Consider the following 26,157-nt stretch of genomic DNA (forward strand, 5'->3'; position numbering starts at 1 on the left):
TTTTTGAATTACTTGTTTTTGACTGTGATTTCCTTTCCCCCCGCCTCTGCCCTGTTGTTTAATTTTTTTCTTGTTTCCTGAGAATGAGGCCATATCCTCTGAACTCTTTCCAGCTATGCAGTATCTCCTACTGTCACTTTTGACATAGTCCTCTTTGAAATGCACTCAAATGATTGTGTGTGGATGCCTTTTCCTCTATGGTTGCATTAAGACTCTGTGTCTCAAATGGCTATTTAGGGTGGAGGCAGAGATTTTCCCTCTTTTTACTAATGCTCTTCTCTTGAGCATAGATCACTGTCAGGCACATAGTAGGTATTCAGTAAATATGTTAGCGATATGAGTAAAGTCTATGGCTCCTTAAGTGGGGAGGCCAAATCAAAGTAGCTCCAACACACTCAGATGTCCCCACCCTTTAAATATTTCACAGTGTTTGTCTATGAAGGTCTGACTTTCCAAGTAGAACTAGTGTGTTCCATAAACCTTGGGCTACATTTCTATTATATTACTTAGCAAACTATATTATGATTACAGTTACATGGCCGTTTCTCTGGTGCATTGTATTTACCTTTCTCCAGGATAGGAACCACATCTTATTCACATCTTTCATACTTAGCATAACCCAACCTGGGGGCTGAGAAACAAAAACCCTTCCATTCTGAATTTATTTGGTAATCAAATCCATAGTCTTTTCTGCTGATCTTACTTTTCGCCAGGCACCCCCAAAGGAAGTGATACTTGCTTCTTTCCTTACCCAGCAACAAGAAGCCAGGGAGGTCTGTAAAACTGGGCTCATTATGCTGCCTACTCTATGAGGTATAAAGCAGTTGCCACCACGAGACTAAAGTTTCTCCACTTTAATTTTGACTTTATGAAATGGCAAAACTGTTGCAAAGGATTTCTCTGGAGCCTTGTAATTTAGGACTGGAGCAGATAGAGGAGAATGACTTAAACTTGGAAGGGCTGTTCCCAGCTCAGTTAAACTTGGAGGAGTGTACCCAGTGCATAGTCTTTGTGTAGCCAGACAAATTCCTTTGTGCTATGTTAGCCACCACCTCTTTTGTTTCTGATATCTGCCTCTTAATGTGTTTTTGTCATTTTGTTGTTATTTTAGTTCAGCAAAGTAGTCTACTAATAACTTGGTATTAATAATGTCTTTCCGTGGATCCTGCATCTTGGTAGGGAGCTCAGAGAATCATGCTTCTGGGATGTTGTGAAATGTGATGGGCAGCTGAGTGCCTTCTGCAACTCAGAGGTGTAATTGGTTCAGAGGAAATATATCTTTGAGGCTAATATTACCTGTCTTCCTCCAATTCCCTATATAAATATGTTTGGAAATATTACATTGATGATTGGAAGCTGTCAGGATAGATGCACCATAATGTGGCTAAAGAACATTACGCAAGCTTTTTTGAATACTGAGAAGCCATTCTGATTAACCTGTTCAATAATAATTTTGAAGGCAGTATATTCATAAGCATGTATTTATCTCCAGCCAAGTAATTAAAATGCCAATCTTCTCTAAATTTCAGAGATCCCAGCCTCCTTAAAAAGCCCTCAAGAGTCCCACCATCATTATTCAGGTAGGATGCATGTGTACATAGAGGGGTCAGCTGAGCTACAGGCCTGTGACTCTGCATTTGTAAACAGAAACACCAGTGGATTCCCTATTATTGATACGGCTCCCAACATGGAAAACTGTTCACTCTGATTAGAAGAATATTCCGTTTTCTTACCTTGCTGTTGACCTGGGAAAACAATTTGTCAGGATTTAAGAGATTTAAAAAAATTCTTTGTATTGACAAGTTCCAAATTGGGAAGGAGAAAGAGCCTGGAAATCTAAACATTACCTATAAACTCCAAGCCAACCCAAAGCCAGAGGTTGTAGTGCATTGGACTGTGAAAGACAGACCTGAGAGTTGTTCTTGGAGGAAGGGTTTTGTCCCCTCACTGGGTCCTTAGTGAACAAACTCACTGAGTGAATGCCAACCCCACAGAGTAAGTTCCACAAAGATGCCGAACAAAGATGTTATTAAACGAAGACGTCAAGGGTCTCGACTCTCTGAAGCAGCATCACTTCACAGTGCTCCAGTTGTCTGTTTTTCAGAGTGGGAATAATTGTACTTGCCCTTCCTGAGGAGCAGTCTGCCAAAAGGCTAGTAGAGAATTGAGAGGAAAACACTTTGAAATGCAAAGCAATATACCAACTGGACCTTTGCCGTTGGGTGATTTCTGGGGTGGGGGTGGGATGTCATTGCTGTTAGCATTGGCTGAGATTATAAAGTCTTTTAGGCCATCTAAAGCTCACTACATGAGTAAGAGCTTGTTGATGTGATAATTACCATTATTATTATATCAAGGTCATTTGTTCAGGGTCTGGCAGTTGGTTGCCTTATCCTGAATTCTCTGTGGTGAATAGTGTTGCAGTGGATTCGACACCTCATTCTAGCTCTTATAACTGGGTCTTTCAGCTCAGCAGTAATCTATTATTTTGACTTCAGCTGTCACCTTAAGAAAGCCTCTAGTGAGGAATACTGTAACGTATACTGACTCTGACCTGTAGGATATGCCTCTTAACATGAAAATGCAGATCACTTGCTTCTAATTAAAAACTCGCCTTTAGCTCTCTTTGGAAAAAGAAAGTGCATTGTGCAAAATCAACAGTAGGTGTCCCCATAGCCCACAGTGCATAGAATTTGCCTTGGAAAAGGAAAAGCACAGAATGAAGACCACAGATTAAAATGACACTTAAAAGAAAGTCCCACGTCTATATGGATTAGTGTGTGATTTTATATTCAGAAGAATGCAAGTGATAGCCTGCCTCAGACCATGTTATATAATGTCACATAAAATGTTAGAAAAACTGGAATATCCTTCCTGTTTAAGGCATGGTTTATTTTTAAAACTGCATTATAGATAACATTTTTGATCATGGCACAAATAAGGGATCTTTTAAATTAAATATGTTAGCATTATATGAATATATGGATGTGGGGAGGTTTTCTGTAAATTTAACCTACTGATGCATGCTTAAGACAGTAAATGTGTTTTTGTTTGCAGCCATTGAAAGGAATAATTTAATGAGGCTCTCTCAGAACATACCATTTACACCAATCCAACTGTTTGGTGAGTAGTGTTTCTATTTTCCTGAGGCTGGGCAAATGGAGGGGTGTAACATCTGAGTAAGTCAGTGGAGAAAACATGTGGCATCATTTTGGTTGAAAATTTCATTTTACTGATGGTTGTATGTTAGTCAGATTTCTTTCCTAAACTGAAAACTTGTTAACTGGCATGGCCGGTATTTAGGGTCAAAATCTAATGTTGTGGGGATGAGACCTATAATGAGCAGCAGTTGGGAAGAAAGCAATAAAGTTGCGCCTGCCATTCACTGACGCAGGGCTGGAAGTACATTGGGAAGAAAAGAACCAACCAACCATATATAATAAACCCAGAAGAAAGCGATAAATGTCAATATGGTGAAAGCCAACAGGCATCTGAAGATAAATGCTTTGTATATTGTTTTTATTTGTTTGTTTTGTTTTGCATATACTAATTGCTCTTACCCCAGACCACAGATGTCATTTTTAAAGGTTGAAGTAGTCAAGTAAAAAAGTTTGCATTAGCTGAGGCTAACAGTTTCTCTGGCTGGATAAAGCGTGAGCCAACTGATGATATGACAATGTCCCCACACTGTCCTTGATCCTGATTCTCCTCACACTATTCATGTTGGGACAGACCAGGGTGGCTTATGCTTGTCAATGCAGATGCCTCCCTCTCCCACTAGGCTTCTTGCTGGTTTTGCAAATCTTTAGCTCTATTCTAAATCTTCTGGGGATTACAACTCTAAAGAGATCTTCAGTGGTATTCATCTAGGCATCAACAATAAATATTTGGAAATATGTTACTAAGCATTCCCTAGATGTGTTTATTGGTGAGGAATTAGATGTGATAGTGAGGAAATGGATTCTTTTCTTGGTAAACTAGCATGGTGTTCAGCAAAGCAAACAAAACAAAATAAAATTCAAAGCAAAGATGGAAGGAGAATGTGATACCCAGGCTAGAATAAAGCTGTGTATGAATTGTGTTCATTCTGTTATGAGGCATTAAACAGGGTACTGGTGGAATCTAGAATCAAGATGAATGGTCCCTATTTAACAGCCTAAAAGTAGATACTGTAGAGCAGTTAAGTAGCATTTTGTGTCTAAAACTATAAGTGGATTGACTGTATCAAAAGTTCTATAGTCACTTTAGCCAAGTTAATATATTTAATCAGTCCAATTACCCAAAAAGATAAACATTATTTCCATATCCATCTTACTGATGAGGATATTGAAGTTTTAAGTAATTTGTACCAAACCACAAAAGAAGGAGGGGTGGGGGTGTGTAGTATGACCTTGGTTAATACCATCTGATTCTAGCTGAGTTGAATCATGCATGCACAGTCGGGTAACATCATCCATGTTCAATGAAAAAACCTTTTCATCTATAAAGCATAGACACAGTACATACACATATACAGTACATTTTTAATATTAATGTGACATTGGAAGGGCAATTAAAAATGTCTAATAAGACTCTTTAGGGGGATGATAATGAACAACACTAGGTTAAACTATCTCTTTAGAAGTATTTGTCTTTAACAAAAGACAACTGCTTCAATTTTTATTTTGTCCAGTTACAGTCTATGGTTAGAACAACCCGATTCTTCAAATCTCATCTGATACTTTGTCCCTTCTTCCCCTCCCACTTTTACTAAACACAGAATACCATGAAAACATGGTCAGGCCCTTGTCCTCATTCTGTTCTATTCCCTGCTCGTCCCCTCCTCCTCAGATCATTTGGGCAACAGAACTGGTTCTGATTTGATATTTAGGATGCCATCCATGATGTAGACATGGTGCTCTTGTTGAACTCTTACTTTCGTGTCACTTTGCAGCAGGAGAAGAGGTAACCGTCTACAGACTGGAAGAGAGTTCCCCCATGAACCTAGATAAAAGCATGTCCTCCTGGTCCCAGCGCGGGAGATCTGCCATGATCCAAGTGTTGTCCCGAGAGGAGATGGGGGGGGGCCTCCGCAGAGCCATGCGAGTCATCAGCACTTTGTCTGAGGATGATGTTCTTGAGCCAGGACAGGTTTTCATTGTGAAGTCCTTTCTCCCTGAAGTTGTGCAGACGTGGTATAAAATCTTCCAGGAGAGTACAGTGCTTCATCTTTGCCTCAGGGTAAGTCTGAATCTCAGAGACCCAAAGCCCAGACAGGTCAAAGAAAAGAGATCTAACTGTGTGTCCTTCAATGCCATTATCTTTCACCCAAAAGAGAGTCTGTTATTTTTTCGTGGTGATGTTTTTTGTTACTCTTATTTTATAGGACTGTTGATTCTGGGAGTAGTGGGAGATAAGATTAAAATCACATTTGTGCACTCTCTATGAATTCTATGATCATTCATCATCACATGTGTCATAATGAACCAATATTTTGTCAATGCTTCTTGTATTGCAGGAAATTCAACAACAAAGAGCTGCTCAAAAACTAATCTATACCTTCAATCAAGTGAAACCGCACACTATTCGCTACACGCCAAGGTAAGGAAATCCTGGTCCTGTTGGCTTTCCATTTTAAATAGGAATTTCTGTCATTCTTTTCTCAGATCCATGCAAGATTCTTCAGACCCTAGAGTTGGGTTCTTTCTTCCACAGTTCTATAAGAACAGTGAAAGAGAATTCAACATCCCAGAGATACCTTAGCTTAAACTACTGCACTTAGGTGAAAGGAAAAAAGAAGTTCAAGCAGAGGTCATGACCAGCATTTAAATTATGAAACTACGACGATCCTTAGTGTGGTTTCTAATGTCTGAGAGCATTATAGCAGAAAATATTTCTATTTCAAGCATAATTTTGCCTCCCAATATCTTAAAGACATTAGGAACTTAGTAAGAATGACCTCTCATTACTTTCAACTTGGTGTAGTCATACACTTGCATTCACTTCTCAAGACAGCTCATAATCTGGTGTTGAGGTCTTGGAGTAAAGCTTTATTGTTTTATTTACAAGGAACTTTATAGAGCACAGCAAGAAAAGCTGGGTCCAGTACTCGTAAAAGAGATGGGAAGTTTTCCCAAAAGATGGGAGACAAGTAGGCATGGAGGAAAATCTCCCTATCTTTGCTTTCCAACTCTTTCATAGAAAGTAGAAATGCCGAGCGCATGTATGTTGGGGCTGCATCTGATCAGAGCTAGGTAATAGCTCCTGCTGCTGACTGTTCCGCAAGTCAGTCCTATTTTTGCTGTGTTGTGAAAGAATAATGGCCTCTTTTTCCCTCCCAGGTTCCTGGAAGTTTTTTTAATCTATTGCCATTCAGCAAACCAATGGTTGACTATTGAGAAGTATATGACAGGGGAGTTCCGGAAATACAACAACAACAACGGTGATGAAATCACTCCCCGCAACACCCTGGAGGAGCTGATGTTGGCTTTCTCTCACTGGACCTATGAGTATACTCGGGGAGAGCTGCTGGTTTTAGATTTGCAAGGTAATTGATTATGTAGAACTTGATACAACAAGCATTAGGCAAATTCAGAGGTCTTGCAAGAGCTAGGGTGAGCAATATACAGAGTTGCTCTATATAGCTTTTTTAAAAATTTTTAAAAGATTTATTTATTTGAGAAGTAGAGTTACAGACAGTGAGAGGGAGAGACAGAGAGAAAGGTCTTCCTTCCGTTGGTTCACTCCTCAGATGGCTGCTATGGCTGGTGCTGTGCCGATCCGAAGCCAGGAGCCAGGTGCTTCCTGCTGGTCTCGCATGCAGGTGCAGGGGCCCAAACACCTGGGCCATCATCCTCCACTGCCCTCCCAGGCCACAGCAGAGAGCTGGACTGGAAGAGAAGCAACCGGAACTAGAACCCGGTGCTCATAGGGGATGCTGGTGCTGCAGGCAGAGGATTAACCAAGTGAGCCACAGCACCAGCCCAAGGCATTAAAATTTTTTAACCACAATGGGGGATGATTTTTGTAGCAAAGTTCCTAGTTTCATGGCTTTGCCTTGCACTTATATTCATAATAAAACATAGGCATGTGTTTATACACATAGCAAAGTTTAAATTCATGATTTTGAGTTCATTGCCTTAGCAATTTCTAATTTAACTTGCCTTCTTTGCTGTGTCCCTTGACATGAAAGTACACACTGAGTTTGAGAGGCAACTCAGTGCATTTCCATTTAATGGAAGCGTTTGATCAACACATCTTCTCCCTATCAACACCTCACATGGGACTTATAATCCTATAGCAGAAAACAGTGTATCTCCAGCAGGCTTTCCTTGCAGGGACAGAACAAAATATGTATTAAGATCTAAGTTCAGTCCTTGGGCTCACTGAGGGGGGCTTTGGTTTGAAATAAGGGTTTTAGCCCATTATCTTTCATAGATGTCATCTCATTCAATCCAGGAAACAGTATCTTGAGGTAGATATTATGGGAGAATTAAGGCCCAGAGAGTTCAGGTAACTGCTTAAGGTTGCACAGCTACTTAAAGGGGAGTAAAGGTGCAAACTTAAGCTGATTTGACCGTCTAGGTTCTGTTCTTTCAACTGTAATATCTTTTATTCTTTAGGAGTCTCATACCCATGGTTCATTTAAACAGCTTGGGCCTTCTTCTTGTGCTCCCTGACTTTTCTAGCGCTCCAGTTCTGGAATTCTCTGCTGAAAGCCAGACGTGAAGGCTGGAGAGTGTAAAAATAAACATACAGTCCTCGTGCATTGTGAGCAGTGTCCAGTGAGACAGCTGAGCACTTGGGTTGAAATTTGTGTCGGATGCTCAAGAGTTAAATGACTCTTTAAACTACTTATAATGGTTTCTGTCCTATGAGATTTCTGTTGTTGACAGTATCAAAATACGTTTCTAATTCTCAAAATATTTGAAGAGACAATGTAAATATTTTAGGAGATAATATAAAAAAAAGTTAAAGCAACCATCATGATTCAGCTTTAAAATCAGCAAGTTCTTGATCCATGTAAACCCCGAGTACTGATGCCTGAGGCATCTATTTTTCTAGCTCAAGTTGGAGAGAGGTTGATTGTTTTCATCTGTACTTGACTGTTTTGTGCTTTGAGTTTTGGGTGGAGTTGTTTAAAAAGCAAAAACAGAAACAAACAAACAAAAAAAAAACAACCAAAGAAAAACTTTAAGGAATTAATGATGACTCTTCAGTGTGTTTTGTATTCCACTTGAATAGGTTTTTGTTTAATGATGTTTATGTTTGGGGATTTTTATGTCTCTTAGTAATCCAAAGTGACATTAAACAGAACAAATGCCATGTTGATAGTCTTGGGGGAAAAAGGGAATTAACTTTATTCTTTTGCTGGGCAATTATGTGAATTGCAGAAATAGGCCACTCCAAATAAACCATGTTAAAACACTGACCTTCAAAGAAGAGAAGAGTAGACATCACAGAATGAGCGTGATGAAATTCAAGATACTTATCGGAGAGTTTTAACCAATTGGTTAGGCCTGAATTTATGAAAGAACATGCATCTTGTAATAGTAATTGTAAACAGTTATATTGCTAGTGGTACTGTTAGCTAACACTTACTAAGTACTTATTTTGTGCCAGACACTTGGCTAAGGAGTTATTTGCATTATCATATTTAATCCAAACCATGTTGGAAAGAAAAAATGGGAAACATTAATATATTTTAAAAATTGCTTAATGGTGTTTGGTCTGACTTTGTATTTAATTTATTTGTATTTCTGGCCTTTGGAGAGATGATGTGCCATGTCCGGGTGGTAAGAGTGGAGGGTGGGAGGCTCAGGGGCAGTAGCTGGAAGGAGGGAGAGCCTTGCTGTGTCAGTGCCAGGCTCTGACTGTTGGCTTCACTATGAATTAAGTGATGACCTGGAGGAATGATTACCTTGAGTCCCACTTTCCTCATTTGTAAATTGGCAAAATAGCATTATGCACTTCCGTTATAGGGCTATTAAGGGGCTGGGATAAAACAAGCCCATTGTTCAATAAGCTCTCAACTTATTATTGTCATAGTTTTAATTCTATGTGGCTCTTTAATCTTCATTTGTGAGGGGTCTGCCCTGAACTCTGTGGTCTTGGTGGTCCTGAAGGAAGACTTCCAAGGCTGGCTTCTGTAGAAGGCCCTTCCCCACTTGCTTTGGCTTTCCAGTTAGAGAGAAAGAAGGAGTCAGGAAAACTCAGGCAGCTGCTTCTTTTAGTTTCTCCATTTCTTTACTTTCTTCCAAGGGAGTGCTCATCGTTAGCCTAGAAGCTGCCACACCCAGCCACAAAGCTGAATCTAAGGAGAGGCTTGACTGATTTTCAATCATTTGTAATTATACTGAAGTTTTCCGGTCTTTTTTCACTTAAAATCCTACAAGTGAGGGCCTGAATCATCATCATTACACTTGAAATCTAACATTTAATTCCCAGCAATGGAAATTATAATCAATTTCATTTCAAATGACAGTGGTTTGTAGCATTTTTTTCTTAGCTCATTATATTTTTCAAAGGACTTTCGGAGATATGGTATTAACTTTTTATTCATCAAGGCAGCTTCTAGAATAAGTCAGCATTAGCATCAACAACATTGTCATGAACTCTGCTGCTACAAAGATAAATTCTGTCCACATATGTAGAAGTTCATTGATGTATCCAAAGGTGTTTGAGATCAGAATGTAACACAGGCTTTTACTGTGCTGAAATTGATAAAGAGATACCACTGGGAATTTTAGATGTTAATGTGGTTTATTTTTTCCATGCTTTCCAAAGACCAAGTAGAATATGTGGGCAGGAGGACCTCTGATGTTAACATTTGCTGGTGGGTGGGTGATTCCTGTGTAGCTTGGTGACAGGGGGTGGGGCTGGTGCATCAAGCTTCTATGAATGCTGATAGCATTATTGGTACTCTAGGATACTCTCCTAGCCCACACTTTGTAAGGCCATTCTGGCATTTGAGGGTTCTATAATGTTTATTTAGTAGTTACACTTTGACCTGTCAGATGGGGCTGGAGTAGAGATGTTAGTGGACACTCTACTCTCATTCTTAGACAGGGGTCTGTTTGTCAAGGAGCCTGGTATTTAGGGAAATGAGATAACCAGAAACATAATTCTTAGATTCTTACCAGTGGCAGGGAAATAAAATTTCACTTAGCAAAAGATTCTTGATAAAATAAAGATAATAAAGAATAAAATTAACATTTTTTTAAGCTTTATATGGGTCAGACACTGCCTGGAATGGTTGTGTTCATTTAATCCTTCCAGTTATTCTAGAATATAAGGCCCATTGTAATTCACATTTTGAAATGACTAAGATTCAGAAAAATTAAAGAAGTTATTCAGGTCCCACGATTAGTAAATAATAGAGCCGTGAGTGGAACCAATGTCCATTGGCTTCCTTCTCTGTAACAAGCAACAATATTGTAAGTCAACAGGAGCTGATGTGATTTCAATACTTTTCTTTTCCCTACAAAACTTCCCCTTTCCTCAGTGGACATGATGTCTTTATGTTCTGCACATATTATTATAACTCAGACTTCAGCCTAAAGCTTTCATAATTGTTGAGAAATTTTAGGCTTAAGGTTAGGCCTGTGGCTGAAACAGGTAAAAGGTTTGTAGCCTTGAGTCTTGCTGTTGATGGATTGTGAATCTCCTTCTACCTGTCCTGTTTATTTACTGCATGGTTAAGAAACACACCATCTCTATAGTTCCTTCTTATACAAAGAATCTTCAAAAAGTTCATGGAAAATGCATATTGTGAAAAAACTCTCAATGGATTTCAACATTTTGGTACCAAAATAAGCTCTTCCCAGGTGCATTAACAGGGAGCTGGACTGGAAGTGGAGCAGCCAGGACTCGAACAGGTGTCCATATGGGATGCCAGCATTTAAGGCCATAGCTTAACCTGCTTTACCACAGTGCCAGCCCCCGAAATAAACTTTTAATTCCATTTTCCACAAACTTTTTGAAGTATCGTCATATACATAAAAGTATAAAGAGTCCAGCTTCTTCCTTTGGTTCTTTCTTTATAAGGAGTAGTGCTGAGCCAGCACATTTTGCATCCTTTGTCCTGTCCTTTCCCAACTGAAAAGCAATGGCAAAGAGATTATAAGCCAGGGGTTCTTTAAAGGGTTTTTGGGTAGAATTCAGTGTCTGTGAACTTTTATGAGAAAAAAAAATCACAACTTTATTTTCATTAACCTGTAACTTAAATTCATCATTTCCTTCGATTATGTGGTAGACCACAAACTGCAGTGGTATTGACAGTACCTATGACTGTTTACAATAGAATTTAGAGATAGTAGCATAACACAGCACAATGTTGGCAGACATCTCAAAACAATTGCTTGTGTTTATCAAAAACCTGCTTTATTTTATAGTGGTTAATAGGCTTATGCTAGATCCTTCCATTTGTATCAGTAAAGAAACATATATGTTCCAATACAGCAATTTGAAAAAATTTTGATAATTGTATTTTAATTGCATTGGTTTCCATTATAAACCCATGTATTTAAATTATGTATTTTAAGCCATTACTAACTTCACCAGAATGACAAAGAGAGTCATGACACAAAAAAAGTTGAAAACTTCTACTCCAAGCACTGCTGTACTCTAGGTTATTCACTTAAGGAATTCAGTTTCTTAGGGGAAAAGTCTATATGGATTACATTTTCTTCTTAAAGGTTTGACATATTGTGAAACATACAGACCACAGCAAAAACGTTAAAAAATACTGACTACAAAACATGAATTTTTTTAAAACTTTTATTTAATGAATATAAATTTCCAAAGTACAGCTTATGGATTACAATGGCTTCCCCCCATAACGTCCCTCCCACCCGCAACCCTCCCCTTTCCCACCCTCTCCCCTTCCATTCACATCAAGATTCATTTTCGTTTCTCTTTATATACAGAAGATCAGTTTAGCATACATTAAGTAAAGATTTCAACAGTTTGCTCCCATACAGAAACATACAGTGAAAAATACTGTTTGAGTACTAGTTATAGCATTAAATCTCAATGTACAGCACACTAAGGACAAAGATCCTACATGAGGAGTAAGTGCACAGTGACTCCTGTTGTTGACTTAACAAATTGACACTCTTGTTTATGGCATCAGTAATCACCCTAGGCTCTTGTCATGAGCTGCCAAGGCTATGGAAGCCCCCTGAGTTCACTGACTCTGATAATTTTTAGACAAGGCCATGGTCAAAGTGGAAGTTCTTTCCTCCCTTCGGAGAAAGGTACCTCCTAACATGAATTTTTTTCAACAAGTAGACATACATAACAATGTTGTAAATTTAATGTGATGTAAGAATAATCTCCCCAGAGAATCAAAATTTTTCAAGCAAAGAGAACAAATGCTGAATAGAGAAGCTGAGAAATTGTTGAGTTGTGCTCAAATGGTACAGTCACCTGTCTAACTGGCTTACCTGAAATGTTACTCAGAAATCGGTCTCCTTGGTACTTGTATTTTATAACAGAGACCCACTTTGGGTGTTGATCCATGTTTTGATAAATTTTAGCTTCAAATTGCACCTATGCTGTGTTTTTAAGCTTTGATGTGATCTTCTGAAAAGTACATTTTACTGAAGACCAGAAAAGTACACATAACATAAACATACAGCTCAAAGAATTCTCACAACTGAACACACAGGTGTAACTGGCTCTCAGATCAAAAATTGGTGTCATTTTTATTCTGTTGCTTATAAATTATATATATATGTGTGTGTATATATATATTGCATTTGATGTGCCTTTTATGGGGCAGAGCTGTACCTGCAAAACCACACAGCACTGTGCACCTTGCTGAGCACGGACAGGGTCCATCTAAGATCATCAACAAGGGGAAGAACACAAGCTACAGCTCAGCTTTAATCCTGTGAGAATCACTTAGGGGCTGTGCAACCTTTGGCAAATTAATCTCTTTGAACATCTATGTACTCATTGATGTAAATGAGGATAAAATGTTAGATGAGAATATGAACATTCTTTTCTTTTATGTTGGTTGAGAATTAGAGAAAATAACATCAGAATGTCTAGTATATACAAGTGGTAAATGAATGGCAGATGCCGCTCTTGGTAACTCTTGGTAACACCCCACTAAAACATTCATTTGTGGTTTAGAAGTTTATTATAACAGAAGGGGTTGGGTGTGACAGTGCATTAACTGAAACTTTCAAACACTCCTGGACAATTTTTATACATTTAATTCACATGCTGCTTAATTTACTACAGAGCAAATATTAGCTTTAATAATGAAATTAGATTTTGATTATTTTCTTGAATTTCTACAAAAATGACCCCTCCACCCCCACCATTTGCTAAATGAATTTTGTTTCTTTCTTTGAGGTGTTGGAGAAAATTTGACAGATCCATCTGTTATAAAACCTGAAGACAAACAGTAAGTTAATTTATGTGTTATCGTTTAGAAAACTGAACTTAACACGTTGTACATGATTAAAAATGATTTGTAAACATGTATATTTCTGTGGAGATCCTAGAAAGGTATTGAGACAGCTTATGTATATAGATCCAAAGCAATTAGATTTTTAGAAAGCACAGCGGCTCACTTGGCTAATCCTCTGCCTGCGGCGCCGGCACCCTGGGTTCTAGTCCCGGTTGGGGCACCGGATTCTGTCCTGGTTGCTCCTCTTCCAGTCCAGCTCTCTGCTGTGGCCCAGGAGTGCAGTGGAGGATGGCCCAAGTACTTGGCCCTGCACCCCATGGGAGACCAGGAGGAAGAGCCTGGCTCCTGGCTTTGGATTGCACAGTGCCAGCCGTAGCGGCCATTTGGGGGATGAACCAACAGAAGGAAGACCTTTCTCTCTGTCTCTCTCTCTCTCTCTCACTAACTGCCTGTCAAAAAATAAATAAATAAATCTGTTTTAAAAAGGACAGATTAGGAAATGGGGATAAAAAGAAAATACAGAAATAAAGTAGATCTGGAGTTAGGTTAGCACAATAAGTAGAAGTTACAGGGACCAATGCTGTAACCAGAATTTGGCTGCAAGTTTGATTCTGAGTTTCCTAGTGATCCATCCGCAAGAGAATCTGGGTAAGTTGTAGCCTCTACAGGCTTTGGCATGAAAACAATTGATGTAGGAGAAGCAGTTTCCTTTATTGTCCTTGCAGTGGAGTCATTCCATCTTATCATGGCAGCACCTTCCATCACAGGCTTATGAGACAAAAGCTGAGTTCATAGGGTGTGCTCTTCAGAGAGGCCAAAACAATGGGGCATAAATGTGAAGCATCAGATTTTCCTACTTAATTCAGAACTGAAGCCTAAATTATATGGAGCTATGACTCATCTGTCTGTACTTTGAACTCCCCTGGGCATTTTATTTGCAAGCAGACCTTTGGGGAGACTTGGCAGTAGCGCATCTGAGGCTATGTTCTGTTAAAGATGGAGTCTAAAGAAGTGATGGTGCCAATGAAGGTTGATCAATACAGTAGAAAACAGTGGTTCTCAAGCATGAACCTGCAACATGATCAGCAGGACAGCTTGTCAAAACAGACCGCTGGGCCCCACCCCCCAGAGTTTCTGATTCCACAGGTTTGGGGTGCAGCCAAGTAATCTGCATTTTTAACAAGTTCCCGGGTGACTGTGTCACTGCTCGTTCATAGACCACACTTTGAAAACTGCTAGCACACAACATTTTTACTTCTCAGTTGTCCTAAATGTCTACAGTTGGTCTCCAGGTGGTAGAAAAAATATGTGTAACTACCTAACTGGGCAATCCTGACACAAGAAAATCTGAGGTTCTAACTGCCTCCCCCAGAACTCATAAGTATTCACGGCTTTAATGCTCTATTTTTTTACAGAATGATTTCACTGGGTTTAAATCTGGTCCCATCTTCAGGCTTCTCTGCAGAAGTCCATCTATTAAACATATATTAGATCTTTAATTGGATTAGGTGAGCTAGAGAAGACAAAGGTGAGCTGCGTTGCTCGTGTGCACCTCATTGTTAATGGTACTTATTTGGTTCTGGACTCCTTGGTGTTATCCTTCAGATGCACATGAAAGCTTTAGTATTTTTCACATGAGCATAGCTAAAATGTTTTTAGTTAAGAATGTTATTTCTTCAGTAGCCCCATGGGCCCAAGGAGTTGTAGAAAGATTCTTGTACTATAGGTACTTTCTTTTGATTGTCCACGGAATGTTTTTGCATATATTGTGAACCAAATTTATATATACTCCATCATTGATTAAATTTTAGCCTTGACATATGTCACTTAATTTGACCTGAATATTCCATCTTTTAGAATGCTGAGGTGTTATTATCCCACTTGACAGTTGAGTATTTAATTGCATTCTACAGGCCTGTGGGTCTCCATTTCTATTAAGGTCACTTGAGGAAATTAAAAAAGAAAAGAAAAGATGGCCATGATTGGCATCAAAATTAGAATGTTAGAAGAGAAGGCCCTGATATCTGTATTTTGAAAAAATTCCCCATGTCACTGTATGGGCAGCCATGGTTAGGAAGCCCTGTCAATGTCAGTGTAGTTTCTTCACTTGAAGATAGGGATGCTGAAAAATGATAGGATGGCGTCCTTGTGGCCTGCCTGGTTTTGTCTGGATCACTCAGTTTTGGGAGCAGTTGGTCTCCTTGGTATAGATAACAAGCAGTGCTATTTTCTCACAGTGGTGGGGAATTAGTTCTAGTAGTGCAGTCAGCCTCACAGTTTTGAAAGCCTGCTGTGTGTGAAGCCCGTGCTGCTCGAGGTGTGGGCCGCAGAGCAGCAGCGTCAGCATCGCCCGGGAGTTAGTGCTGCACAATGTCAGCACTGCCCTGGACCTGCAGGTCTTGACCCAGAATCCAGATTCGCATAAGATCCTCAGATGATGTGGGGGAAACTGATGTTTGAAAAGCACCGATTTCAGAGAGTGCTTTCCCACTTATTTAGTTTGGCCTTAACAACGACGACATTGGAAGCAAGCAGCAAGCATTTCCAATCCCAGTTTACCAATGAGAAAACCGAGGCTCAGTGTCGAGCCTACCTTGCCTGGGAGGAGGAGGGTTCAGGGAGAAGGAATCATCCTCTATCTAAGAGATGGTGCTGTCGTGTTGTGAATTCCACTGTTTCTGATGCCTGCTGCCTCTTAACTTTCCCTAACCTTCTGCCCCGGTTATTGGTGGCTTGGAATTATATCTTTTTGGCTTACTGCCTTGATGGTTTTGGGCATTTGACAAGTATGAAACGACGATGAGACATTCTTTAGTAAATCTATGTATAGATGGCACTAATTAGCGTTTCCTCGCGTGTGGAACCAAGCTACCACCTGCTTTTCCTGTGTTGTGAAAAATCTGGAAAACAGCTAGCTGTATTTTTTTTAACTTGATTAATCGAAGACCACAAGGCTGTAGGTACGCTGTACTGTCGGGTGTAGATGCAAATGCATACCTCTCCTTCACTCTCCTATGCACAAAGGGGTCAAACCTTTGGTGGGAACATCTTGTAGGAATTTTCATTCTTTTGCCTTAACTTTCATAAAACTCAGAGGGGAAAATGACTTAGCTTGCAGCTTTTATCTGAGAATCAGTGTCACATGTCCAGGCTGGGGATTTTCACGCTTTACTGGTACTGGGGGGAGAGAAATGGCAGATACTGAGTGCGTACAAGTGAAATCTCTCAGAAGGGTCAAGCTGGAGAGACTATAAAAGGAATTCTTCAGTTTTAATGACTAAAATAACGCCTTCATCTTTCACTGTCTCGGCATCGTTGAGTTTTGGTCTAAATACTGAGTGAGTCTCCTTTTCTGCCACCTTCAGTTTCACCTTATTGAAGTGGTTTCTTACCAGATGGATTGAAAGAGAGGAAGTTAACAAGAGGCAGCTTATGCAGCCGGGTAAATACCACCGGAGTGGTACTTTGTGAGAGCGATTGAGTGACCAGGAAAGTTAATCCTGGGTGTCTGTTCACTTTGTCTTCCCAAGAGATTGCCTCCACCTACTTGCCTCCGAGCAAAGAGGCAATCCGAGCTCAAACTGACATCAGCCCTCATTCGGAGCTTGGCACATCTTCAGAGCAGCTACTGTTATTCTGCCAAAAGGAAGTGGAAATTGAGATAAATGTTTCAATACTCGGATGGAAAAAAGTCCATTTTTACACCATGTCCCTTTTGAAAAACCGCATTCCTTAGAAGCAAAGTTTATTGTTTCCTTTTGTGATAGTTTGCTTTTCTTTTTTCTTAAGACGTGGTATTTAAGAGCGGTAATTGAGTTCACATTTTAAAATGTGCTGTTTCCACTCTGCATGTCATTAAAATAAAATATTAGCTTTCAGAAAGTTTCTTTGGAAGTGTTTCTGGTGTGCTCTGCTCCATGTTGCGCAGTGTCAGAATCTGAGGAATAATGGCTGTGTGCGGAGTGGTAATGGATGAACGTTGATCCTAGAATCTGCTGGGGACCTATTATGGTTATAGAGTATTCCAAAAGGGCCTCTGAGACACTGATTCTATTTGTGTTTTGTCACCTACATTGAGCATATGTAGTTTACTTCCTGAGACACATTGTCTGCTAGTAGTCTTGTCATTCCACAAAGGAGCCCAGCTAGAGCAGTTTGCACAGTAGAAGGTGGCTTTTCAGTGAGCTAGGAACACTGGATCTAGGATTTTGTCAGGTATTTATTTTTGAGGACAGTTATTTTAAGAAAAGTATTTGGATTTGAAACACGGTGTATGCATCTTTTTAGAAGGTGTGTTCCAATGGCAAATTTGTTTTCCTTTGTACCTTACCTTTTCGGGTATGCTAGTAGAACATTTGGTAATGAATGTCATTCTCTCACCCCATATGCATTAAAAAGGGTCTCACTGTATTTTGTTTTAATGTGGTACATAGAAAATTCACTCTTCTATCAGATTAGCGTTGAAATGAGTTTCACAGTAGGTCTTGGAGTTGGGTACAAAGATTTAAGTGCATTTGAATTTTAAATTTGCAGACCTAACATTGTTGCTTCCCCAAAGTGCTCTGTTCTTTCTTGGCTCCTTCGAGTTTACTGGGTTACTATGGGATACTGTTCGGTATCTCAGAGAATCCTAGTCGAGCTCCTTTTTCTTAGCTGTGGTCTAATTGATATTCTGATATTTCCTCCAGATCAAGAGGAATGGTGTTTGGACCAGCCAATTTAGGGGAAGATGCAATTAGAAACTTCATTGCAAAACATCGTTGCAACTCCTGCTGCCGGAAACTCAAACTCCCGGGTATACCACAAACAAATTCGATTTTTCTCTAAGGAAATCTCTCATAGAACAACATCCATTGTAACCTAGGATAGAGTAGAAAATCTTAATCACATTTTTATCTCATTCTCAGTCATTCGCAGAGCCTGACTTTCTGACTGAAAATTTTTCAAGTCTCTAAAGGGATTAAAAGGACAGGGATTTACTTTAGGTTCTGACAAAATGTGATAAAGCAACATGGGGCCCAATACATGTCACAGTTGCTCTAAGGGAAAAGTCCTACCCACTGAAATGGGGTGAAATCCGACTGATGCAGGTCTCTGACCTTTCCCCTTCGGTTTCTGCTTGCACCCGGTCAGTGTCTGCATTTGGCTACCTACAGCATTTCTGTTCTATTTTAATTTACCATTGGACACTTGGAAAAATGGCGCATGGAGAAAAGGAACTGTTGTAAAGTAGTTCTTTTCACTATAAAAACCTGTCACTTTAAACACGCTTTGCAGTTTTCTTGAAAAAAGCTGGATTTGATGATGTGGCACACTTTGTCTGGAACCAATACAGTCACCACAGAAAATATTCTTAATATAAAAGCAAGCAGCTTGGAGGTGTATGCCGTCACAGCTGGCAGTCCCAGCGGTGTCACATTCTTTTCTTTTGTCTCAGAAGGGATACTTTACACCAGACTTGACCTTACCGTGGAATTTTGCACATTTTAAACTGAGTAGTCCTTCCTGCTTTGTAACAAGTGATCATTCCTCCCCTCCCCCCAACATTGAATATCAGTAAAAAAGTGCCATTCATTGTAGCCTGGGGTAGAGCAAGTATACATTTGCAAACAAGGGCAATTCTAATCTTGTTGGAGTTCTAGGTAGGGGGAGCTCTTGTGGGCAAGACAGAGCCAGACACTGGGTTTTATTTACAGCAGGCCCCTGGTTCCAGTGGGAACACTTGTGTGTCAGTCAGGGCGTGGGTGGGAGATACATGGAGAAGAGAGATCAAACTGGAACAAAAAAGGAAGAGGGGTCACTCTCATACCTGCCTGGGACTTGCTCCGTCACCAGTCACATACCAGATCTGGGCAGAAATCAGTGTAGAGCACATTGGGGGAAGCAACCCTGTCTTCTTTTCTGCTCAGAAGGAGCCCAGGAGGGGGATGGCATCAGGGCCTCTAGCTGGGTCCAGTCTGTCTGCATGATGCATGACTGTACGTTCTTGGGGAGCCCCTGTAACCATCTTCACTGTCTTCCCTGCAGATTTAAAAAGAAATGACTATTCCCCTGGAAGGATAAATTCTACCTTAGGACTTGACATCAAAAAAGAACCACCTGAGGGGCCTTCAGAGAAAGAAAGGGATGGAAATTCCCCAGAAGACCATACACGACTGTAAAAGGAGAAGCAGAAAGACAATTGTCCTTGCCCTGCCTGCCACGAACTCTCTGGTGACATCGATAGATTGATTGACACTGAGTACGTCAGAGCCGCAGCAGGATAGCCTTATGTGGTGTGCCTCGCTGGGACCAGCCTTCTGAGCCTACCATCTCCCCTTGCCCAAAGGCCTCTTTGGTCTATGATGAATGGGTTCTCGTAGATAGAGACCTTGGTACAGGGGGATTTGCATGTGTTCTCCATCCTCAGGTTCCACATGAAGATACTTGGATGAGTCAGCAGGGAATATTGTTCTTTTATACCTCATTGCTTTAGCTGGTCGCTAGGAATCCATGGAGCAAATTACTGTGCAATAAAGAACCAGGGGGATGAATTTAATTTATTTTCTCACTATGTGTGCAAACTCTACCCCCTACTGCTATTCATGACCTCACCCATACATTGTACTTATGTTTATATATGTACATTAAAAAGTTATTTGACTTCTTCCTCGTCTCTCTCCAGCAGTCCAGGGCTTTAAATAGCAACAGTAGGGAGAACAGTGGGATGAAGGTGTATTTGTGCAGACTGGAGCGCACTCCTGTTCAAGCTAACTAGTAAAGAGTATCCTGGTGAAATCTAGATGGGTTTGAGCTATTGTCGCTGAATCATGTGATGCTTGGGCATTTCAGATTGCTCTGAAAGAAAGGAAAAGGGAAATCTAGAGCAAATGCCCTCGGTTCCCAAACTCCTTTTCTTTAGACAGGACAACAAGGGTGCATAAAACTGGAAATTATTGGAAGAGTTTCCTTTCGCTTATGCTCAGGATTACTATCAGAGAGTGGACCAAGTCAACCTCAGAAACACCACTCTTTCTCCAAAGCTGTGTGTACAAGGATACTTCAGAAAGGTCATGGAGAAGTAGAATTAAAAGATAATGCTATTTTTCTACAATGATTTAAAAATTTTCATTATATACATTTCCATGAACTTTTTGAAGACACTTTGTATACACCGTTTTGGAAAAAAGAGTAGTGTTTCAAAGGTTACATGCATGAATTTCAAATTTTTTTTTGCGTGAAAATGAACTTATCTGTTATTCCCATTTTCCATGGACTTTGTGAAGCATCTTCATCCAATACATCATTGCAGGCTAAATTTTTCTCAGTCAGGTCCTAGGAGGAAAAGTGGGGTTGCAGACTGAAAACATGTTTCTCAGGTGTTTGCTTTCTGTCAGTGTGAAATTCCCCTGGATTTCAGAGCACCATATGTAAGTATTTTAAGTCCAGGCTGAGAAATGACACTGTCTTCTGAGGGCTGAAGCGAAGGATCCCTGGAAGCTGCACTGTGTGGCATGTGTGGGGGATCGGTCCCTCTTGCGTGCTGGCTGGGTTGTGCTACTTCAAGACAAGTGCCAACTTTAGCTACTTTCCTCTGCATCTCCTTTCGTATTATCTAGTGTTCCAATGTTGGGTTTGAAAACTCTCAACGTATATTTAACTTTATAATTTTATCAGCTGACTTGCTTCTGAACCTGCTTTTAATATCTACATTCCTGCATTCTTAGGTTCTCCTTCAGGGGAAATGGTGTCTACAGGGCTGGAAAGCCAAGATTTTCATTTGCTGGTGATTGTGTCTGATTCTTGTTAGAGTTGCACAAAGGTTAATTTATACCACTTTTCTTTTAGGTCTTAGAGTGGTGGCAGGTGGGAAATTTGGTTGATTTCTTGACTGACAATGAGGATAAAATGCTAATACATTTTTTGAGGAGCTTAGTGGCTTTATTCTACTCTAGGAATCAAAAAGGGATCCATTGGTACTCACTCCAGTGCTGTGTTCAGTGACAGAAAGGGGGAATTTGCCTGTCCAAAGGCAAACTAAAGGCATCAATTAGTTCATTGCTCAAATCATTGTCGTCTAGAATGGAACTTGAAAGCAAATATATTTTGGTTTCAAATTTCTGTGGTGTCCTTTTCTATTTTTTTTCTCTTTTATTTTTTGTTTGAGAGAGAGTAAGACAGTGAAAGCTCCCATCCTCCAACTGACTGCCTAAATACCCACAAGGTCTGGGGCTAGGCCAGGCTGAAGCTGGGGGCTGGGTTTCCTACCTAGGTGGCAGGGACCTGGTTACTGAAACCATCACGCCTGCCTCCCAGTGTCTTTATTCAAAGGATGCTGGAGTTGGGAGCTGGAAATGAGAATGGAACTTGGACATATGGGTTGCCAGTGTCTTGAACAATAGGCCAAATGGCTGCCCCTGTGCTTTTCTTAAGAAGAAAAATGAGGAAAATGACATTTTAAAAAAGATGCACTGTTGTGCAAAGGTCATTGTGGGATTGCTTGCACGCGAATGCCGGCGTGGCAGTTTTGACTTTGAGTGATTCATGACCACAAAAGGGTGGAGTATTCATTCATTCAGTCAGTTTAATCAATCTGATATTTATTAAGTGCCTTTTCTGTACTGCATTAGTGATGAGAATGCCATGGTGAACATAGCATTTCTTTGTCCTAAGAAGGCTTCATGTGTGTTGTTTCTTTTTGTTTGTTTGCTCCAAGTTTTGATTTCTAGTAAGTGCTAAGAAATGTGATTTCTGGGCATTGTCAAGTCTGTGTTCCATACTTTTACCTGCTAGGATGTTAGATTCAGGCTGGGATAAGAGAATTAGGTCAAATAGAAAGACATATCTAGGGTTGTTTTTGAGAGCCATTGAGGAAAAACAGACTACACAATCCTTTCTTGAGCACAAAGCCAGTATCTCAGATGAGACTTGAATGAGGGAAACAGAGAAGCGGCCAGGTTGCAGGGGGTCCTCTCCTGAAGGCATCCATTGCTCAAGATTTTCTTTCCATGAGGCTGCATATTTCTGGAGTGTCTTATGCCAGGTGCTTTCTTAGTGCTTCTTACAGTTCTGGGGAATGAAATCAGATAGTTTGGGTGTTTCTCACCCTGTTGTTTTCTGTGGCTCTGCAGAGCAAGAACTGTATGATTGGTACTTCACACAACCATTTGCTGAACACTTAAAAAAAAAAATTTGTTGGGGCTGGCAATGTGGCATCGTAGGTCAAGCTGCTTCCTATACAGGTACCAGTTCTTGTCCTGGATGCTCCACTTCCAAACTGGCTCTCTGCTACTGGCCTGGAAAAGCAGCAGAGGATGCCCTAGTTCTTGGGCTATTGCCACCCAAGTGGAAGACCCTGAGGAAGCTCCTGGTTCCTGGCTTTGGCCTGTCCCAGTCAGGGTTGTTGTGGCCATTTGGGGAGTGAACTAGCCAATGGAAGATCTCTCTGTCTCTCCCGTTGGCTCTGTAACTCTGAGTTTCAAATAAATAAGTAACTCTTTTTTTAAAAAAATTAGTTTCTTATTGTTGTTTATGCTTGTTGTTTTAAATGAGACCAAACATTTTGGCTTTAGAAGTCATGATGCACACATCACTGTTCTGATGTGCTGTCCTTCTCAACTGGACACCAGTACCTAGCACAAAAAATGGCATGCAATATGCTTTCAGCAGTATTTCTTAAAAAATAATAGAACTTCCATATGACAGTGGATTTCATTCACTAGGTGATACATCAGATTTGCATTTTTAATCTAGAAGGAAATGATTACCAATTCCTTAAGACCCAACACAATTCTTTTGATCTCTCTCTGTTTTAATTTTCAAGGAAATAGCTTTTAACAAGCTACACCTTGTCTATTGAATTCTCAACCAGCTCTTGCCCCCATCACCATTGGTGATAACGCCAGAGTGCAGTCCTGCACTGGTGACTATTGAACTGAGAGGATAACTTCTCAGAGACTGCCTAGAAATAATCATCACTTTATTACCCTTTGAAAAGAAGATTGATAGAAAAGTCATTTGAAAGATGGTTCATTACCATGCCCTAGTACGATTTCTTTACTCACATCTCTCCAATGCAGGAGAAAGGGAGGATTATTCTCTGAGGTCGGAATTTGAAGGCTGTGTGTTTGCCTCTTTGAAGTCTTGGTATTTAATTTTCTGTAGTCATTTCTTGGGCAATTTTCTAAGAAACTAGTTGAAGCTAATTTATCATAAGTTAAAGTCAAATGACAGAAAAGATTTTCCCCCCTTAACAGCATTTTATTCCGCAGAGGTTAGCTTCTGAAGGAAAATGAGACTTAAATAGCATTTCAAATCTCCAGCCACATGGGTGGGTACACAGAATAGAAAGGATTCTGGAAACCACACTGATTTTTTATTTGTCACAGTTATTGTTTTGTGAGTTTTCTTTCTAGACAATGATGTACAGATAAAATATTGCATTTTTTGTAAAACATCTTCCTAAAATAATTAGATGAGTTGCTTAATTTTTCAAAGAAAGACATTTAGTGCTCAAGGGACAACAAGCCTTTGTCTCTATCATTTTCAGACTTTTAATATAACTTTATATAATTTGTTTAACCTCTCTGTTAACCCCTAACTAGCAAATGGAGATGAAGATTCTTACCTTTTCAAACGAAGGTGAACAATAATGAGAAAGCATTCATAAAGTCCCTTGAGAATCTCATTTTAAAGGCTTCTTGTGAGCATGGGATCCACTTCAATAAATAATAAGGGGTTTTCATTTCTGATACTATGTGATCATTATTTAATGTTTATAGAGGATGCTCAGTGGACCTGTTTCAGTGTAAACACAAAGTGCTTTCTGCTATTTCCCCTTCCCTAAGGGGAGTAGTTCATTCCTCTCTCTGAGTTTTAAAGCTGAATAAAATAGTTCAAAATCAGGAAATTCACCATTTCATATTATTTACTATTTAGTTTGATTTTGAGTGGATTTAACATTACTCAACTAATTTCTTATGCCATCCCTCTTCCCAAAGGTAACCTTCCAGGAGAAGTAAACCTTAGAATTGACACCATTATTGATGACATTTTTGGATCAATAAAAGAGAGTAGGTTTAGAATCTTCATATTTGTAAAACCTGATGTTTCAAAACAATTTTAATTAATGGTGATTTAAATTTTGTCCATTTGGGTCTTTCTAGTAATAAGAAAATTTTGCCTACATCTTGGCAACATCTTTTAGCAACTAATTTCCTTTAAAATTCTCATCTTCTCTTAGTGAATATTTTCATTGTGAGCCTTTAGAAATTTTATGTGCTAAATTAGCCACAAAGTTCTCACCAATATGATGATACAAACTCTTGTGCTAATGACTGCCCAAATGTGATCCTAACAATTGCCTTTTGTTTGAGGGATTTGGGGGACTCTTTCTTAACATCATGTGTTTGTATTTTGGACTCTAATGAATCTTTTGCTTTGTTTTCCATTGATCACCAACCAACAGGTCAGGGAGCTTCAAGATGCTTGGGTAACCAAAAGAAATTCTTAGTGTGTTGTCATGTTTAGGAGTTGCCTCTTGAAATGCTATAGATAAAGATTTGGGAAGCAGAGGTGCTGGTAACAACAATGGCGTGGAGGAGAAACAACTATGGTTGAGGTTAGAGAGTGTCATGGACAGTTACAAGGTTAGTGAATTATTTTACTGAGGGAATAGGGGATAGTGTGTTCTGGAAGACTACATGTATATTGAAGATGACAACAAACATAGGCTGGGCTTCTGGGGAGGGATGTTTGCTTGTTGCTAAAGGGTTTCTCGGGCTATCTTAGAGGACAGGGTAGGAAGAGAGGTGTGGTGCTGATTTATGGTTTAGTCCTTAGTCCCGTACAGTTGTTCAGTGTATATCCTATTCATGAACCTAACACTAAGATTAGACTTATTAAAGAATTTATAATACACTGATGCATCATTGCTCAGCAATAATAATTATAATGATCAGATTATTACTATTTTAGTTAACATGTATGAAGTACTCATTGTATCCTAGACATTGTGTTAAATGTCCACTGCACATAATTTAATTTAATCTGAACAATGTCTTACTGAGCTAGGTGTAGTAGGCTGATTCTGAAGATTTGAAAAGTTTGCTTATAAGTGACTTGATTAAGTCAGCTGCTCAAGGGGGAGCTAGAATTTTAAACTAAATCAAATCAATGACACAAAGACTATGATAATAGCCAACATGCTTAAAATTTCCCCAAGTGTGAATCCCTCTGATGGTTTGAAATGTAGATTTGAGGATCAGGACCTAACTTAGGCCATCAGGTGAGAATACACAAATTGGGGTCTGTGGAATGTTTTCTGGTGTCCTGTCTACTTATGTCATGTCATGGAAATCTTTGCACAGTGAATGACCATCATGGATCCTCTGAGTACCTGGGAAAGGCTCCCCCTCTTGACGTGTTCTGAGCTAGGTACAGGATGATAAGTGGGTTGTTTTGAGACTGGCACTGATTCTGCCAGTGGAATTTTCAGTCTGTACTTGTATTTCTATCTCTCTTGCTCCTCTTTTGTCTTCCTAACCAATTAGATGTTTGTTGGTCAATGCAACAATACTTACCATTTGATAACATCTGGTGACATGTCAGTTTATTAATTTATAGTGAAAAATAGAACCTATGTAAGCTACAAAGCTTTTATCAGCCTGACCATCACACTGTGTCTCTGGAGGTCTTGGAAGCTGAATTGTAATCATAAGGTTGCTTGAAGTGCATGGAATCAGAACAAAGAGAGGTAGATAAATCAAATGTTTAAT

General features: G+C 39.7%; 1 protein-coding gene across 4 annotated transcripts in view; it reads left to right on the forward strand.

The window, feature by feature from the left end:
• The window catches only part of TRPM6 (transient receptor potential cation channel subfamily M member 6), a 177,741-nt gene extending 154,864 nt beyond the window's left edge, over window positions 1-22,877 (forward strand). For 3 of the 4 annotated variants that reach the window (XM_089336738.1, XM_051846594.3, XM_051846587.3), the window contains exons 32-39: window positions 1,530-1,580; window positions 3,058-3,123; window positions 4,934-5,220; window positions 5,498-5,580; window positions 6,321-6,526; window positions 13,345-13,396; window positions 18,091-18,197; window positions 19,430-22,877. In XM_089336738.1, the coding sequence (XP_089192864.1) occupies window positions 1,530-1,580; window positions 3,058-3,123; window positions 4,934-5,220; window positions 5,498-5,580; window positions 6,321-6,526; window positions 13,345-13,396; window positions 18,091-18,197; window positions 19,430-19,563 (986 nt within the window). In that variant the 3' untranslated portion in view covers window positions 19,564-22,877. Of the gene's footprint in view, window positions 1-1,529; window positions 1,581-3,057; window positions 3,124-4,933; window positions 5,221-5,497; window positions 5,581-6,320; window positions 6,527-13,344; window positions 13,397-18,090; window positions 18,198-19,429 lie in introns of those variants that run through there. The other variant, XR_016236719.1, reaches the window with a different exon arrangement.
• The last annotated feature ends 3,280 nt before the right edge of the window (window positions 22,878-26,157 follow it).

The sequence above is a fragment of the Oryctolagus cuniculus genome, chromosome 1 (genome assembly GCF_051225735.1).
Source record: "Oryctolagus cuniculus isolate XC-2025 breed Fujian yellow rabbit chromosome 1, ASM5122573v1, whole genome shotgun sequence".
In the NCBI taxonomy this organism is placed as follows: Eukaryota; Metazoa; Chordata; class Mammalia; order Lagomorpha; family Leporidae; genus Oryctolagus; species Oryctolagus cuniculus.